Source organism: Peromyscus californicus, unplaced genomic scaffold (assembly GCF_007827085.1).
Source record: "Peromyscus californicus insignis strain IS unplaced genomic scaffold, ASM782708v3 Scaffold_22__1_contigs__length_63687245, whole genome shotgun sequence".
Classification (NCBI taxonomy): Eukaryota; Metazoa; Chordata; class Mammalia; order Rodentia; family Cricetidae; genus Peromyscus; species Peromyscus californicus.
In genome coordinates, this window is record NW_026294525.1 from 6,726,280 (window position 1) to 6,742,635 (window position 16,356).

Sequence of the window (16,356 nt, forward strand, 5' to 3'; positions counted from 1 at the left end):
GAGGGGGGTCATAGTGCTGAGAGGTGGAAATGGACATGGGATGCCATAGCTAATCAAGAAGGTATCCTCAAGTGACCTCTGCTTGTAAAGGAAAAATTAGCTCTCTTAAAAAGGAGCCTTATTTGGTGTATTAACTATGCTTAAGAGTAGACTCCATGCCCAGCAGTATATGGTCAACACAAAATGAACTCAATGGTGCCTTTGTAGACTTTTTGTCTCATATTGCTTTGTTAGGGCATTTCTTGGTCTTACTGGGCTTTTTCTTATATACTATAGCTTTCATTTTTTTTTGCTTGTTTTGGTTTTTTTGTGTGTATGTTTGTGTTCTCTTTTTAAATTATTATTTGTTTAGCTTTTTTCTTGCTCACTTGTTTATTTGAGAGAGAGAGAGAGAGAGAGAGAGAGAGAGAGAGAGAGAGAGAGAGAGAGAGAGAAAGGGGAGTACAGTGTGTGGGTGGGGAGGTGGGAAGGATCTGGGAAGTGTTGGGGGAAGGTAAACTATGATCAAAATATACTGAATGGCAAAAAAATTATTTTCAATACAAAAAATGTAACTATTCTCTCAAAGATTAACTATCATCACTTAATTAAATCACACCAATGTGATAATTTCAGTGTGCTTTAGTAAACACAATGTGTATGGTCTTCATTTTTTAGTAAAATTATGTTATTTAATTAGAGATGTATGACTAGAGTTAGCTTTATAGCTGTTGGATGTAGTAAATAAAGCTTGAGGGTGAAAAAAAGAAGTCCCCCAAAATCGATGCAACTGTTGTGGCCAGAGAACTTAATGATTATAATAAAATGAACTAAAATGTCTCAAATACTAAATTCCTGACCTTTAGAATTGGAGTCCTTAAGAAAACACAGTGTTGTACTCTTTGAAAAATGGAGGGAGGTGGTGTTATAATGAGGTACAATGATGCTTGCTTCACTTAGGTGCTTTCTAGAGTGAGTGCGGAAGGGACCAGGAAGAAGCCTCCAAGAGAAAGGTACCTTCTCTATCACTGCCATCACTCTGCATCATGCTGGGTCCAGCTGGGTCAATATACTTTTCATTCAATTGCTGTTACTCTATGGCAAAAAATATGAATGAATGGGGGGAATTTTCATATGAGTTTCCTTTTACACTATTAGCTTTCCCTTTATGATAGGACATGGCCCAAGAGGCATCACAGAAACCTGTACTTTAAATAAATATTTGGGAGCTGATGAGATGGCTCAGTGGTTAAGAACACTGGCTGCTTTTGCAGAGGACCATGTTTGATTCCTAGCGCCCACATGGTGCTTCACACCATCTGTAGCTCTAGTTCCAGGTGGTCTGATGCCTTTTTCTAGACTCTGAGCGTACCAGGCATGCACACATTGCACAGACATAAGTACATGCAAAACACCCATACATAAAAAACTTAATAAAACAAAACAAAGAATGTAGGTGACAAAGAAAGCTAAAGAATAATTTCTAAATTTCAATTATCTATCTATCTATCTATCTATCTATCTATCTATCTATCTATCTACCTACCTACCTATCATATTAATCATCTAGCTATCCAGCTCATGAATTCATGAATGCATATACATACTTACATAGACACACAAATATTCCTTATACACACTTGAGAATATATACAAAATTTAGACTCCAAGCATATTATGGTAATAAATGGATAGAATACAAATGAAGCCACAAGCCTCTTAGTAAGGAAGATCTTATTTATTTTCATTTAGAAGAATATAAACTACCATGTGTAGTGGTGTATGCCAGTACTTCGAATGTCAGTACTAGGAAGTCAGAGGAAGATAGATCTCTGTAAGTTTGAGGCTAGTCTGGACTATGCCCCAAGTTTTAGGCAAGCCAAGGTTATATAGTGAGACTACATTTCAAAAATATGACAAAAAGACTATAAAATAAGATGACTATATTTTAGCTTCAGAAGCCATAAACATTACTTATTTCACTGTTTTGTATATGTATATTTATATAGTTAAATTGACAAGATTATGGTTAAAAATGAATGCATAAAAATTAATGGAAGTATTTTACATAAAAGAAGTGACTTGTTGACATAAATGTAACAATATTTGTGAGGAAAATGTCTTCTTACAATTGCAAAATCACAGCCTTAGCTGTTCCCAACTTTTTCCAGTATGTATGATGAATGACTTCCAGAAGTGCTGAGATTTTGAGTGCTGACACTAAGAAGACAAAGAGTAGGAGCAGCAGCTGGGGAAAAAAAATCAAAATTTTCTAGGAGAGCTACTTGTAACAATCTTAATTTGGAAGACACAAATCCTCAGCCAGAAGGGGATGGTTAAACAAATAGTGTAGTGGTATTTGCTCCGCCCATGACATTCGGCTATACTGCCTGAAGGAGGTGGTGCTTCTTGCCCTTGTACGTGACCTCTTAAACGTGGGCAGAACAAATACCACTACATAGCAGTAGTACATTCATACACAGAAATACAATTTAGAAATAAATAGAAAGGAAACATTTACGCACTAGCTTCATTTAAAATACCCTGAACAAAAAGAAGGCTTTGTTTTAGATCACAATTCCAGGTTACAGTCTATCATTTTGGGGAGTCAAGGCAGGAAGTCAAGCAGCTAGTCATCACTTCTGCAGCCAAGAGAGAATGGAAACCAATGCCCCCATGCTGCCTGTCTCCTGCTCGCCATATGTGCTGAAGCTAGCCATCTTCACTCTTCTCCTAGCCAAGGCCTGGCTCAGGAAATGCTGCCCCTATATTTGGGACGGCTCTTCCCATCATAATTATCAATCAACATAATCCTTTACGGACATGCGCACAGTCAACCTAGTGTAGCTTCACATTGAGACTCTCTTTCAGGTGATTCCAGGTTACATTAAACCGACATTTAAAGTTAATCAGAACAATTAATTTAAAACTATCATTGTATGCAACAGTGGCACTGAATCTCAGAGGCATAATTTTGGTGGAAGTAGCAGATACAAAAAAAAATCACATAGTTTATGCAAGTATAAAACCAGGTCCAAAACCAGCTGCAAACAGGAAAGATATATTCGGTGTGGGACTGTGCCTGAGGGGTGACTAGAAGGGAACAGATAAGGATTTTGTGATGTTGGTGCTTAATTTTTAGTATTTTAGTTCACTCTTTGAGAATTTCCTACATGGATACAAGGTACTTTGATCATATTCACACATAACCCACAACTCTCCCTAAGTCCTTTTGTATCCACTACCCACCTTCAAACTTCTTCTAGCTTCATATTCACTAAAATTTTGTTTTTTTAATATGTATTTAAAAACTTTTATAACCCACTGAGTCTACTTTGTGTCACCCATGTTGATGGCTGTTCTGGGAGCTGGGTGAGCTTATGTACTGGTTTAATGTTCGCCAATGATTTACTCAGGGTATGTGCATTTTCTACACATGTGGTACACAGTTGATATCTACAAAAATAGTCTCTGGAGTAGACTGAGCTGCAGAGGCAAAAAATATAGAAATCTACATGCTTTTCTTGTCACTTAATAAATATCTCATAAAATCGTCTGAGACTAATATGTTCTGTGGGGAAAAATAGTCTGCCCTGTTTTTCTTATAGGATTGGTTAGAAAATCCCATAGTTGTAAGATGACTTATGGTATATTAAAACATTGATATGTGATAACAACAGATTATTAGGCACACACCTGAATTTATATACTCACAGCACTGATAGATCATTTAAAGTATATTGGAATCCTAAACTAAATAAGCAAACATTTTTTACATAACATGTAGTTTATCTATATCAAGGATAAAGTACAATTCTGCCCCTTCAGGAAACAAACACAGAATTTCTACCTTTTTAAACTAAAATGCTTTAAGATTAAAAAAAAAAAACCTTTAAATTGAACACCAAAATTACAAGAGGTCTCAAGACACAAAGACAGAAGTCTTTTCTATAATCTTAAGAGAAAGCTTTCCTAAGCCAAACCATTTTTATGTTTTATAGTATACTATACATTTTTTGTAATAACCAATAAAATATTTCACAGGGCATCTATATAGTATTCATAGTCTCAATACTCATGGAATTTTGTTGTTATTTTCCTTGACAATTCTAACTTAGGGATGATCAGTTAGTTACAGAACAAAATATTATTTTATTTGACCAAAAAAAGAGGAAAAAAGGCAGAAAATACAGCCCATGCTATGGGGCTGCAAATGGAGCAGTGAATGAAACAATAAAACCCCCAGCCTCCAAGGCTGAGTCTCTAGTGGAAAAAGCCCAGGTTTAGCTACACTGATATCCCAGATGTGAGAGGGAAGGCAGGCAGGCGTGAGGGGCAGGGTTGGGGGGGGATGACTAAGAGGCTGAGACTTTAAGTGGTGAGAAAATAGCTTACGATAAAGTAAACTTTTCAACAAAAAATGAAGGCAGCAGCAGAAGGTGGTCTATACATTGCAGGTAGAAGGAACTAGAAGGAAATAGTCACCAAGGCAAACATGCCACCTGTGTATCAGGGCTAGGAAGAAAGCCATGATGGCGGCACTAGGAAGTAAGGGAGAAGGTGAAGATGGTGAGGATATGTATGTAGATATCTATGTATATGTGCACACATATAAACAGATATATGAAAAGCAACAGTAGCTAGCTCTGAAAAGGCTTCACAGGAGGTAAGAACTTTTGCTTTTGTTCTTAGTACAGCGAGGGTCTGAGGATTTGAGGTAAGGACCATCATGGTCCTGCTGCTTTTTAAATTTTATTTTGTTTTTGTTTTTTTTGAAACAAGGCTTCTCTCTGTAGCCCTAGCTGTCCTGGAACTCACTCTGTAGACCAGACTGGCCTCGAACTCACAGAGATCCACCTGTCTTTGGGATTAAAGGCATGTGCCACCACTCTGTTTTAATGTGATCTTTTGAGCTCCTAAATTGTGTGGATGTTAAAAAAAATGTAAATAGCGACAAAAATCCATTTTAATGATGAGGGAGAAGACAAGAAGAGAACAGAGTTGCTTTCCTTCGTTCATTAAATACATTATTTGCTTCTGGTTAAAATTTGAAGATGAGTTAGAAGTAGATTCTGTCTTCACACAGAATTTATACAAGAGTTTAAAACATGAGCAGAAATAAGTATAATGCAAAGAAGAAAACAATGAATGAGAAATAACTTATTTCTTTGGCGACAGGGAGAATTAGGAATCTTCTTAAAGCAGCAGGCATTGTGCTAGACACAAAAGTGTAAGCTGCTTCTCAGTATGTCTTCTTTCACTGACTGTTCCATCCCTGGCATTTAAGAGTACTGGGAAAGCACACTCCCATTGATGAGCAGATGTTTGTGATCTGGGTGACAGAATGATGTTATATATGCGGGTTATGAAGGGAGATGGGCATTCACTAAAGGAAAAGCATAAGCAAAAACAAAAGGAATCACTCAGTTTCTTGGGTTTCAGCTGGCTAAAATGAGAATGGAAGTGGGTTATAAATTTAAAAATACATAATAGGATTAGATTATAGAAGTCTGCTGGTCTAGTCAATGCAGAGAATCATAATTAGTGCTGAGAGTGGAACATTCATACTAACTCCCACCAGGTTCCCACCAGAGCTCAGGGGACATTGAGGAAAAGGGTCAGAAAGAATGTATGAGCCCGAGGATGTGAAGAAGTGCTGTCCTCCAGACAAGACATGGCCATTGTGCTTATGAACTCATAGGGCACAGCCTAATCAAGATCCAGTCAGTTAACATTCCAATATGGATGAGAAAGGGGCTCTTGTGGCTCCATCTCTAGCTGAAGAGCTACTGACAAATGGTGGCAGCTCAAAGCAGGGAGGTGGAGAGGAGACATTTTTCTTTCAGGTATGTGACAGCTAGTAAACTGGCCATGCTTAGGTGGATGGTAACACACCCACACATAGGCAGGCTGCACTAACTGGACTCAGTGGGTTATGAAAAACAAAAGAGGAAGACATGAGTGGGAGGGGCAATTCAGGGATTCCGGGAGAGAGGGGGGAGGATTTGGAGTGAATACTATCAAGATACATTGTATACATGTATGATCAAGATATATTGTATATATGTATGATCAAGATATATTGTATACATGTAAGATCAAGATATATTGTATACAAGTATAATCAAGATACATTGTATACATGAAAGATCAAGATGCACTGTATATATATGTAAGATCAAGACACATTGTATACATGTACGACCAAAATACATGTATACATGTATGATCAAAATACATTGTATACATGTATGAAGTTGTCAAATAATAAAATTTCTTTTAAAGGAAATGACTGCTGGCTCTGTGGTAGTATGCTTTTTAAAAATATTTTAAATTTTATTGTTTTGGAACTGGATAGCTCTCAAATTTTTACATTGTGTCATCAGAAGAATTTTGTTCTGGAAAGCTTATTCTACATGTATTGATAATTGACTTGTAGAGAGCAGTTTGGGAGACATTATGTAGGTGAGAGGTGTGTGGGTGATGAGGCCCCATCAGCTAACTGTCCCCTGGTTCCACCATCACTAATACTTCCACTGGATGGAATGAGTATTTGCAACCCTAGCCCCAGATGCTTGTTTGTATTGAGACTCTGTGGACTTATCTTTGCGCTTCACTTCACTATAATGTACCATCTTCAACATTGGTACTCTATGACTTCTAACTATCCCCAATATCCCATCTCCCCTCTGCTACAACAATAAAACATTGCAAATTTGAGACAGCCAAAGAGCTCCCAGTTAGAACCTAACACCTCTCAGTCCTTCTTCCAACTAGCTGTGGCTTTAAGACTCAGCTTTAGCAATGGACTTATGCAGAAGTGATAGGAGCTGCTCTGGGACATACCATAATGAAATTGCTTGTTCTTCATTGCTGGCTGTGACATTTTTTTCTCATTGTGTCTAAAGTATATATTGAAGATTGTGTTCTTCTGGAATTCTATGGCTTTCTTAGCCTTTTTTCTGATGGGCTTGGAATTAGGGCCTACAAGTAACATCATCATAGCCTTGGATCCATAGTCTAACTTGCTGTGTGTGTGTGTGTGTGTGTGTGTGTGTGTGTGTGTGTGTGTGTGTGTGTGTGTGTTTGAGACAGGGTCTCCATGTGTACTGTAGACTTCCTTTTAACTTCCTGTGTAGCCTAGGCTATGCTCCAAGGATTGATCCTCCCACCTCTGCCTCCTGGGCATGAGGCTATGGTGTGCTTCACTATGCCTGATGTAACTTGCTTTTTGATAAGGTGTATAAGTGCATAAAGGGTCCACTTTTAGTTGACATGAGGGAATAATATCGGCTAAGTGGTTTTTGGTCATGAGCTCCATCATCACACTCTAAGAAGGAAAATAAACTACAAATCTACAAATTTTATATCTCCTTTCAACTTTTAATGGAAAACATTGTATCAATATGAATTCGAATATTATCCTTTGATTGAAGACTTTTGAGATTACTTAACCAAAACAGAAATTCATGCAACCAAAAGAACCACATACTGCTTAAGACCACTTGTCATTGGGATTTGAAGAAATTACTTTTATAAATAATGAGTTTTTACAGCCACCATCATTTCATAAATACTTTCTATAATTCTTAGGGTATATTCTATGCATTTTTCTTGGAAGAAAATTGAAATGACATTACCTACTGAACTAGAGTGTTGCAGAGGGAATGGAAGATGAGCCCAACACCTAAGAAGTGGTTTGAGGTTGGCTATTGGAACATGTGGCTGCAATTAAAAGATGAAAGTTGGCATATACATTCTGACCTTCAGAGCAGGAGATACACTTTAACTTCATAATGTGACAAAATCTACATCACAGAACTCAAAAATGGTGAATTGTAAGTATTGAATATGGAAACAACCTTTTCTGTTTCCTGTAACTCTACAGTTATTTTTTAGACTGTTTCCAAGAAATTTAACTACTGTAAATCAACCAATACACACAACAAAAAAATAGGAATATGATTTTGTTTATCAACATAGGAATCTGAGCTGGAAGCCTATAGGTAATCTACTTTATTTGTGTCCTCATAAGTACATGTTTAGAAATAAGGTAGTGTTAGGCTTGCAATAAATAAGTAAAAACAAATGGGACAATGAAGAACACTATTAAGGTAATATATTGAATAATAAGATCCTCTCAGGGTGTAAATTGCACAAATTTGAAAATACTAAATTACATTTAGTATTTAATCTCACATTCCTAAACAGTAACTACTCAAGAGACAAACTTGGTTTAGCATACCAAATTAGAGGCTATTTAATAAATAAGAAGGTTCAAAAGCAGTGCTATACATATAGCTAAACCATTTGTGTGCCTTTAAATATTTTCCCCTATTGGTGTCGAGAATATTTTATTTTTTATTGCCACAAGTAATAAAAATGAAATACGACTTGTATTAGTAGGGACACTTGAAATAGAGCTCATATTATTTAAAAATGTATTTAAAAGGCCTATCAGGAACCAGTTTTCACATAAGTAGCTTTTGAATACTTTAACAGGCTAGTACCTTTTTGTCAGAATGTTGCTAAGTGAATTCTAAGACATTCTAAAATGTTCCAGATGAAATAAATTACTTTAGATTACTGATGAGTTTATGTGTCCCAGCTATCTACTGCTTCATGTTACAATTTTGCAAGCCTATGACTTCTAAGAATTCTCACTCTAGAAGGCTGAGTGGAACTAATTTAGGTTGCAATAAGGACAAGGATTTTTTTCCTCCTTCGAGTTAAAAAGCTTAAGTGTAATTGGTGTAGCGGTGAAAGCTCAGGGTCTCATGAATGTGCATGTAAACTAGCCCTGCACGTCACCTTGTCCCCAAAGCTTTCTAACCACCTGGTCTACCTCTCTGCACACTGATGGGCACGGTCGGGTGGGCTACTGACCCAGTCACCGCCAACTCTGTCCAACAGAACTCAGGACCTGGGCTTGGAATCCATGCTAGGGCCTGCCATACTCTACAACCTCGTGTCCCCTGATTCGGAGCAAGTGCGTTCAATCGAGGAAAATCACTTACGACTGAGTTTTTCATCATGGCTTTGACTGTGAAGCCCTCAGAAACGTGGGAATGAGGCTGGTGCACCGGGAGCGGCTGTTGTGGCAGCAGTTTGGTCCTCTTCGGCATCTTGTCTGGGGATTTGTTTAAGGTCAGGGTCTCTTTTTCTGCCACCATCTTCCTAGAAAACGTCTTGTTCTTATCAAAAGTGTGGTAGAAAAAGCAGTGGGTTTTACAGATGTGAGCAGGAGGTCGGGGAAAAATGTAAAAAGGCGCGTTACTGGTAGAAATTCAACCCCTCGAGGTGCCCAGGGTGATCCAGATGTTTGGCAGCTCCAAGGTGAAGGGAGTTTAGGGGAGGGGAGGGGCGGGAAGAGGGCTGGGACCCGAGGCTTGAGCCGCAACAAGCTTCCAAAGGTGAGCCTCCTGGTTGCTAAGCGACTCGTCAACACTTCGGCCCGAGAGTCCCGCCCCTTCGTGACGCACGTTTCCTGGGTCTTAATCCGGAAAGGGCGAACGGCGGTGACGGGCAGGCGGCCAGAGGAGGAGGAGACTCTTACGCGTTAAAACTACGACTCCCAGCAGGCATCGCGCTCGGGCGCGGGTGCGCACGCGCACTGAGCCTGCCGGGCGGCGCGGGGGCGGGGAGCCCTGGATGACTAAACCTGAGAGAAACGCTGGTAGGAGGCTCGGGCGGGTGCCGGTGCCCGCGTAGGCCCTGCTCGCCCCGCAGCCACCACCCGCCCGGTGACCATGATAGGTACGTGGGTGCCTGCCAGGTACAACCTCTCTGCGCCGCCCCGCGCCCGTGGGTGGCGCCACGTGACACCCCGCGGGTCCGAGTGGGATCCTCGGGGGGCTGGCCCGAGCCACCTGTCAGTGACAGGCGTGTGCGCCGCGCTCTCCGCCCGCTCGGTGGGCTTCCTCGGCCCCCCCAGGGCCCGCGAGTGGCCGGGTCGGGTGCATTGCCAGTCCCCACCCCGCCCTTGCCGAGGTTAGCCCGGTGCCCGCTGAACACGGCATCCCCGCGGACACCCCGGTGCTCCACGGCGCCCTCCCACGGCCGGGCTCGTCCCCGCCCTGTCAGCATCCTGGCGCTCTGCCACCCCTGGGTGCCGACCAGCCCAGGTTTGTTTCTGTCCCCTCGTGTGCCCTGGAAGGGACTGTCAAGCTGTCCTTCACTTTAGGTCAGGTTCAGACACTGCAGGACTTTTAAGAAGCCCCCAGAAAGCGTTCGACTGGTGGAGATACTGGGCTCCAAAGAGATTGCACCTTGCTCCTTCAGTTATGTCTTTTTTTTTTTTTTTTAAATGTCTCCTTGAAGATCGGAGACGAAAGAATAGAGAAGAGCATATAATAGCAAAGATGGAATCTTTTCACAGTTTACAACTGGATGTAGTTTGATGAGTGCAGCTTTGGAAGTGGCCACTAGGGTTGTTAGGAGCACTGTCAAGAAGAAAGGCTAGGAGAGTCCTCTCGGCGATGTCAAACTCCCAGGCACTTTGGGGTTCTCCTCCAAAATGAGTAGAAATGCATAGTGGCGTTGTGCGAACATTCCTGTGTGGAGGTTTCGTTACTGTAGACTCCTCCACATGGTATCTTGGAGCTCTGGTGAGCTTGGTTGTGATATATGCCTGAGAAGAACCGCTCCAAGTACAATGGAAATGGATCTATCCAATATATGTCTAGAAGACAGATGAGAGGTGGCATTATGAAATAAATGCTTTACATGATGCAAGTAGCTAAGTCTGTTTTTACTTATGAAATTAAGGTTAAATAGAGCAGCCTTCTATCCCTCCCTCACTGGGGGAATCATGCCAGGTCATTAACATCCTCACTGAAACAGAGGCACAAGCTAAAGATGTCCAACTTCGCTCACCTTGGTAGGGTAGTGTGTATTTTTGGTGAATGAATTGGAAACATGTTAAATTTATAGAAAAGTTACATTTTTATGACTCTTCCTGAGCCTTTTAAGTGACAATTACTTAAGAGCTGATTGTGAACACAAACCTGAACTGAGTCAGTGAGCCAAGTGGAAGAGATTAGGAAAAAATTATGGGAGACTTTACAAGAAAGAAATATTTCATATTTTGAAGACAGTTGCACACGTTTAGTTTCTTCAAACTTAATCTAGTTGGATGATTTTGAGAAGCAAATTCCCAGAAAACTTTATAAAGACATGAAATTAAGACCTAGAAACAATTATTTTATAAGGAATCTAGTAAATTATTGTATTAATAACTTTTAGGATGGAACACATTTAGGCAGTTTTGTTAAGATTTATCTGGAACTCTCTTAATAAGTGTGATATCTGGGCATCACAACTAAATCCATTACTGACAGAAACAAGCAAAATGCCAGGTGAATTTTAAATCTGTTCTGTCTCTTTCTCTCACTGTTTTTGTGATAGGGTGAAGATGTGTGTATTTCAACACAAATGATTAAATCGCTGTCCCCCACCCCAAGAAAAGGAACTTAACATATTTTAAAAACTGCATAAACAGTGTTAAATAGACTATTTAGTTCAACTAGTTTTATTGCCCAGTTCTATTGGTGGCCATATTTTACTAAACTTCTGAATTGATAGTTTGGAGAATTGTGTGTGTTGACAACACTCAAAATAGGTGAGAGTGAAACAATTCCAAGGAAGTCCCGGAAGGAGTAGTTCTGCATTTTTGTGAATGATCTCTGAGCCAGGAAACAAAGACCAACAGTCTTTATCCAGAGGTCTATTGCAAGTCAAAGGACACACAATTATCTCGAGGAACCAACAGCATCTTCTACTGCACAGCACTGCTCAGAGTTGGTGCCTTTTGTGCCTGTCCTCTCCCGCCTTGCTGTAACCTCCTGGTGCAGGCGTCACAGCTGCTCTTCCATTGAAGTCCTTGCTTTCCTTTGAGAAAAATCCCATGGATTGCTTTCCTGGCCAAATATGAGGACAGGGGACAAATAACTTCCTCGCCCATAAAATAATTTCCCTTTTATTGTTTCAAAATAGAGGGTTCCCTTCTTGTCATGGACATGGCTTTAAAAGCACTTCCATTTCCCATTTGGATTATGATTGATGAGTTAAATGCCTTGACCCAGACAGACTTAAACCATAATTTAATTGAAGTCAATGAACATGGAGAGGGATTGTGAGGCATGGAGAAGGGATTCAAGATAATGAAAAGCTTCAGAAAATTTAACTGAGAAAAATGTAATTTTGAACACCCCTTTAAATTTTTTTTATCTTTTAAAAAATGAGCACTTCTTTGTGTTTAAAATTAAATTTAAGTGGTTACAATTGTGAATTGTTCTAAATGTCCTATACGTTTAGGCATTTGATAATATCAGCTATTAAAATACATGGGTACTCATACAATTAAAATAGGAAGTTCTTAAATTAAAACCCAGTGTTACAGAGGGTTTTTGAAATAGAAATGTAGCTCAGTGTTGTATCCTAGGATTGGTAAAACCTTGGGTTCCATTCAAAAAGTGTTGTTTTTTTTTAATTGATTAAAAATATTATTTCCTATATCTTGTTGAAAATCTCTTAGAGAATTTAACTGTCTGCATATAAAGATCATACTTATTTCTGCCTATTCTTCAATTTTATGTGATATATTAGTTATCTTCCCTTTTAAATGAATATTCAGTAGTCATAAGGCCTTTCAGTGTGCATACTGCACAGATGTCTTTGGGGGTCCTGTCCTCTCTGACAGTGTTAGTATACATTTTATTATCACTTGCCAGCAAGTATTTTTTTAATTGTCTTGTTTATAGATAAAGGGTAGACATTTTACTTTGAAAATGAGTTTTAGGAAAAGTAATGCATTCTACATTGATTTAGTTTTACAAAAGCAGATTCCAGTATTGAGCATGTATTATGTGTCTGGTACTGTTAGTAGGTGCCAAGCACACAAGAATGGAATAAACAGATAAAAATGCTTTGTCATTGTCAATATTCTATCTATATTGACTATTGGCCCCACATCTGGCTTTGTTTTAAAACTCGTATGCAGGAAATTTTAAGTCGTAGACTTTGTAGTTGAATGTACTATGCATTGCTGTTTATCCTGTCATCTTAATAACATTAGATGGAGGCCGGGCAGTGGTGGCGCACGCCTTTAATCCCAGCACTCGGGAGGCAGAGCCAGGCGGATCTCTGTGAGTTCAAGGCCAGCCTGGGCTACCAAGTGAGTTCCAGGAAAGGCACAAAGCTACACAGAGAAACCCTGTCTCGAAAAACCAAAAAAAAAATAACATTAGATGGAAGCGACTCTACATCTGAATACTGTTTGCTATGAGGTGCCCTTGTGCCACTGTGTTACAGAATGGGTTCTATACAACTTGTTTATAGAAGAGTTTATATAATTTTATTCAGTCCTCCTTTGGGTCCAAAGCCTCTGAAAGAACCGTATGTCCTTTATAAATGTTGGTCCTATTTCTAAAGGTTTTTCTGAAGTCTGCATTTTTTTTTAATCCAAAGCTCCATGGCTTGAAAATGATACAGTGGAAATACTTGTTATTAAGATATGCAAATCCATCCCTGCCTCTAAAGCTTCTTTGAACTCCTGTCCACCCCCCACAAAAAAAGGGAAAAAGAAAAAGAAAGAAAGAAAAAGTTCTACTTGTTTCAAAATGCTTAATATTCATGAACCAGGTTCAATGCAAAATACTTTATTCTGTTAGCTTTCAGTTCTTTGATCAATGAGAATTGTTTCTTACCTGCTGTTTCTTCAGCCTTTAATGGTAGCCCAGTGCTTATTCAATGTTTCTGTTTTAATTTGCATTTAATGAGCTAATTTTAAATGTTTCTTTGTAGTAATCTGAATGGTTTCCTTCTTACATTTATAATATTAAAGACTGAGACTTATCTGACAGCTAGCTGATTTATATTACAGCCCCCATCATGGCTTATTTACTTCATCTTATAGAGGAGAATTGTGGTTAAAAGGAATGCAGTTAACAGTACTATTTCCCCTAGGACCGTGTTTCCTGGTCACCTAAGATTCTATCAGGCTAATCCAATCTCTTCATTCCCCTCTCACTAAATAGCATGTTTTCTTTCTTGAATTAATAGATACTTTAATTGACAGTGATCATTCTAGTATCCATTCTTTATAAGGTAATGTGTTAGGTGGTGCTGCACAGGGATGTTCCTTGTGTGTGTATGTGAATATATGTTCTGTAGGGAAGGACACAGAAATAGAAAATCATTTATCCCCATGAGTTGTGATTTACTTGGGCTGATAAGACATGTGCATTGTACAGATTTTACCCTCTCCATTATAGAAGCAGAGTGTGGTGTTTATATATTCATCCTATCACATGGGAATTGTGTTTCACTGTGTACTCCATTTAGATATAATCTTTATATGTGATACAAACAGAGAGTAATAGGATGAAGGTGTAGTATCAGAGAGTACCCACTCTTGTTCATTTAGGAATTGATGAGCTGCCCAATGGGTAGGCAAATGAATTTCTCCTTTCATTTTGATGCCTTCCCTGCTTTCTTCCCTGTTTTCGTCATTTGTCTTTTTTATGTATTGTGGATGGTATTTGCCATATCTTCCTACATAAAGACTTTCTATCATACTTTTTCCCCATCATTTTGATTTCAGAAAAGTCACCAAACAAACTGATTGTCAGTTATGGGTTGCTGAAGTTTTATAACAGATCCAAATATGCTTGCCTTTATTTGCCTACTGTCTATGAGCATTCTTAGTGAAGGTTACTATTGCTCTGATAAAATTCCATGACCAAAGCAACTTGGAGAGGAAAGGGTTTATTTGGCTTCCATTTCCATAGCACTGTTTATCCTTGAAGGACATCAGGGCAAGAACCTGGAGCAGGAGCTGATGTAGAGGCCATGGAGGGGTGCTGCTTACTGGCTTGTTCTCCATGGCTTGCTCAGCCTGCTTGCTTATAGAACCCTGAACCACCAGCCCAGGAATGGCACCACCCACCATGGGCTGGGACCTTCCCTATTAATCACTGATGAGGAAAAATGCTCTTTAGGCTTGCCTAGAGCCTGAAGGAGCTTAAATGAAATGCCTCTTAAGGAGGCATTTTCTTAATTGAGGTTCCCTCCTCTCAGATGACTTTAGCTTGTGTCAAGTTGACACAAAACCAGCCAGCACAGACATTATGTCATGAACTCTGTTTTGTTTAGATGTGGCAGGAACAATTCTGAAATAATTTTTCCAAGAATCAAACTTTCAGGGACCTTCCATGTTGGATCAAGTCATTAACATAATTATTTTTGTATACATTTATTAGGTCTAATTTTAGCTTCTCAGTCAGTTTAAACATTTTATAACCAACAGAGTCCATGTTATGGAAGTCAGGTTAGGCAGCACAGGGGGAATGACACCTTTTGAGGTAGATATTGGAGGAGGTAATGACTTTTTGTCTTTGAGAAATGATAGGGTGATAAACATTAGTGATTCAAGATTGATAGCTGTGTGTGAATTCTTAATTATTAAAAAGATTTCTTTAAAAGGTTTTAACACAAGAGATTAGTTGCCATAACTGAGAAACACATAATAATATTCCATTTTTACATATGAAATATCAGGGAGTATATTCCCAAATTATATTTTGGAGCTGTAAGAATTTTTGGAACTCTAGTGTTCAACATATAATATTTTGGAACTGTCCCAAAGCAACATGTTATGAAACACCCTTAAGAAGAAGAGGAATGGGGCTGGGGAGATGGCCCAGTGGCCATGTGTGCTTGCTGTGCGTACTGGTAGTCAAGTTTGGATCCAGGTTCCCATGCAACAGTTCAGGCAAGGTGCTGTGTGTGCAACCCCAGTGCCATGTGCTGGGGTGTGTTGAGGGGAAGAGGATCATTGTGCTTGCTGGTTGTTGGCTTAGCTCCAGGTTTAGTGAGATAAGGCAGAGCATGTAGAGCAGGACACTTGATGATGTCCATGCAGCTGTGCATACACACACACACACACACACACACACACACACACACACACACGCACACAAACACACAAACACACACACAGAGTAAAACAAATGCACCATAGTTGTACTATGTATTGAATTAATTATACTTTCACTGTTAATTAATGTCAGGAAATTTTTAAATGGTAATACACAAAAAGCTATTTTATGTTGTGATCATTAATGTAGAGTTTTCAGGAAGAGAAACATTAGGACCACTGTTTCAATTTCTTTAATCATCAGTTTTTCTCTATACATTTTGGAGGCGTGTCTCAGTTATTCCATTAGTTTTTCTTTGCTACTATAATAAATTACCGTGTTTAATGGCTTAACATAAATTATTCTGTAGTAATTCATGAGACCATTTGTTAGCAGGCCTTCCTTTTGTAGGCTCCAGGGAGGGTCCTCTTCTACCCGGAGAAGTACTTGGCCTCACCGT

At 39.3% G+C, this 16,356-nt stretch overlaps 2 protein-coding genes across 7 annotated transcripts in view; one reads left to right on the plus strand and one right to left on the minus strand.

Moving 5' to 3' along the window:
* Pacrg (parkin coregulated) overlaps positions 1-9,391 on the minus strand; it is a 458,018-nt gene extending 448,627 nt beyond the window's left edge. The window contains exon 1 of one of the 2 annotated variants that reach the window (XM_052750836.1): positions 8,997-9,384. In XM_052750836.1, coding sequence (XP_052606796.1) covers positions 8,997-9,152 — 156 coding nt within the window. In that variant the 5' untranslated portion in view covers positions 9,153-9,384. Of the gene's footprint in view, positions 1-8,996 lie in introns of both variants that reach the window. The other variant, XM_052750837.1, reaches the window with a different exon arrangement.
* A 207-nt stretch (positions 9,392-9,598) lies between these two features.
* The window catches only part of Prkn (parkin RBR E3 ubiquitin protein ligase), a 1,215,691-nt gene continuing 1,208,933 nt past the window's right edge, over positions 9,599-16,356 (plus strand). For all 5 annotated transcript variants that reach the window (XR_008221125.1, XM_052750832.1, XM_052750833.1 and 2 more), the window contains exon 1: positions 9,599-9,735. Coding sequence is in view for 4 of the 5 variants with exons in the window: in XM_052750832.1 (XP_052606792.1) it covers positions 9,729-9,735 (7 nt within the window). In the remaining variant the exon portion in view is untranslated. The remainder of the gene's footprint in view (positions 9,736-16,356) is intronic.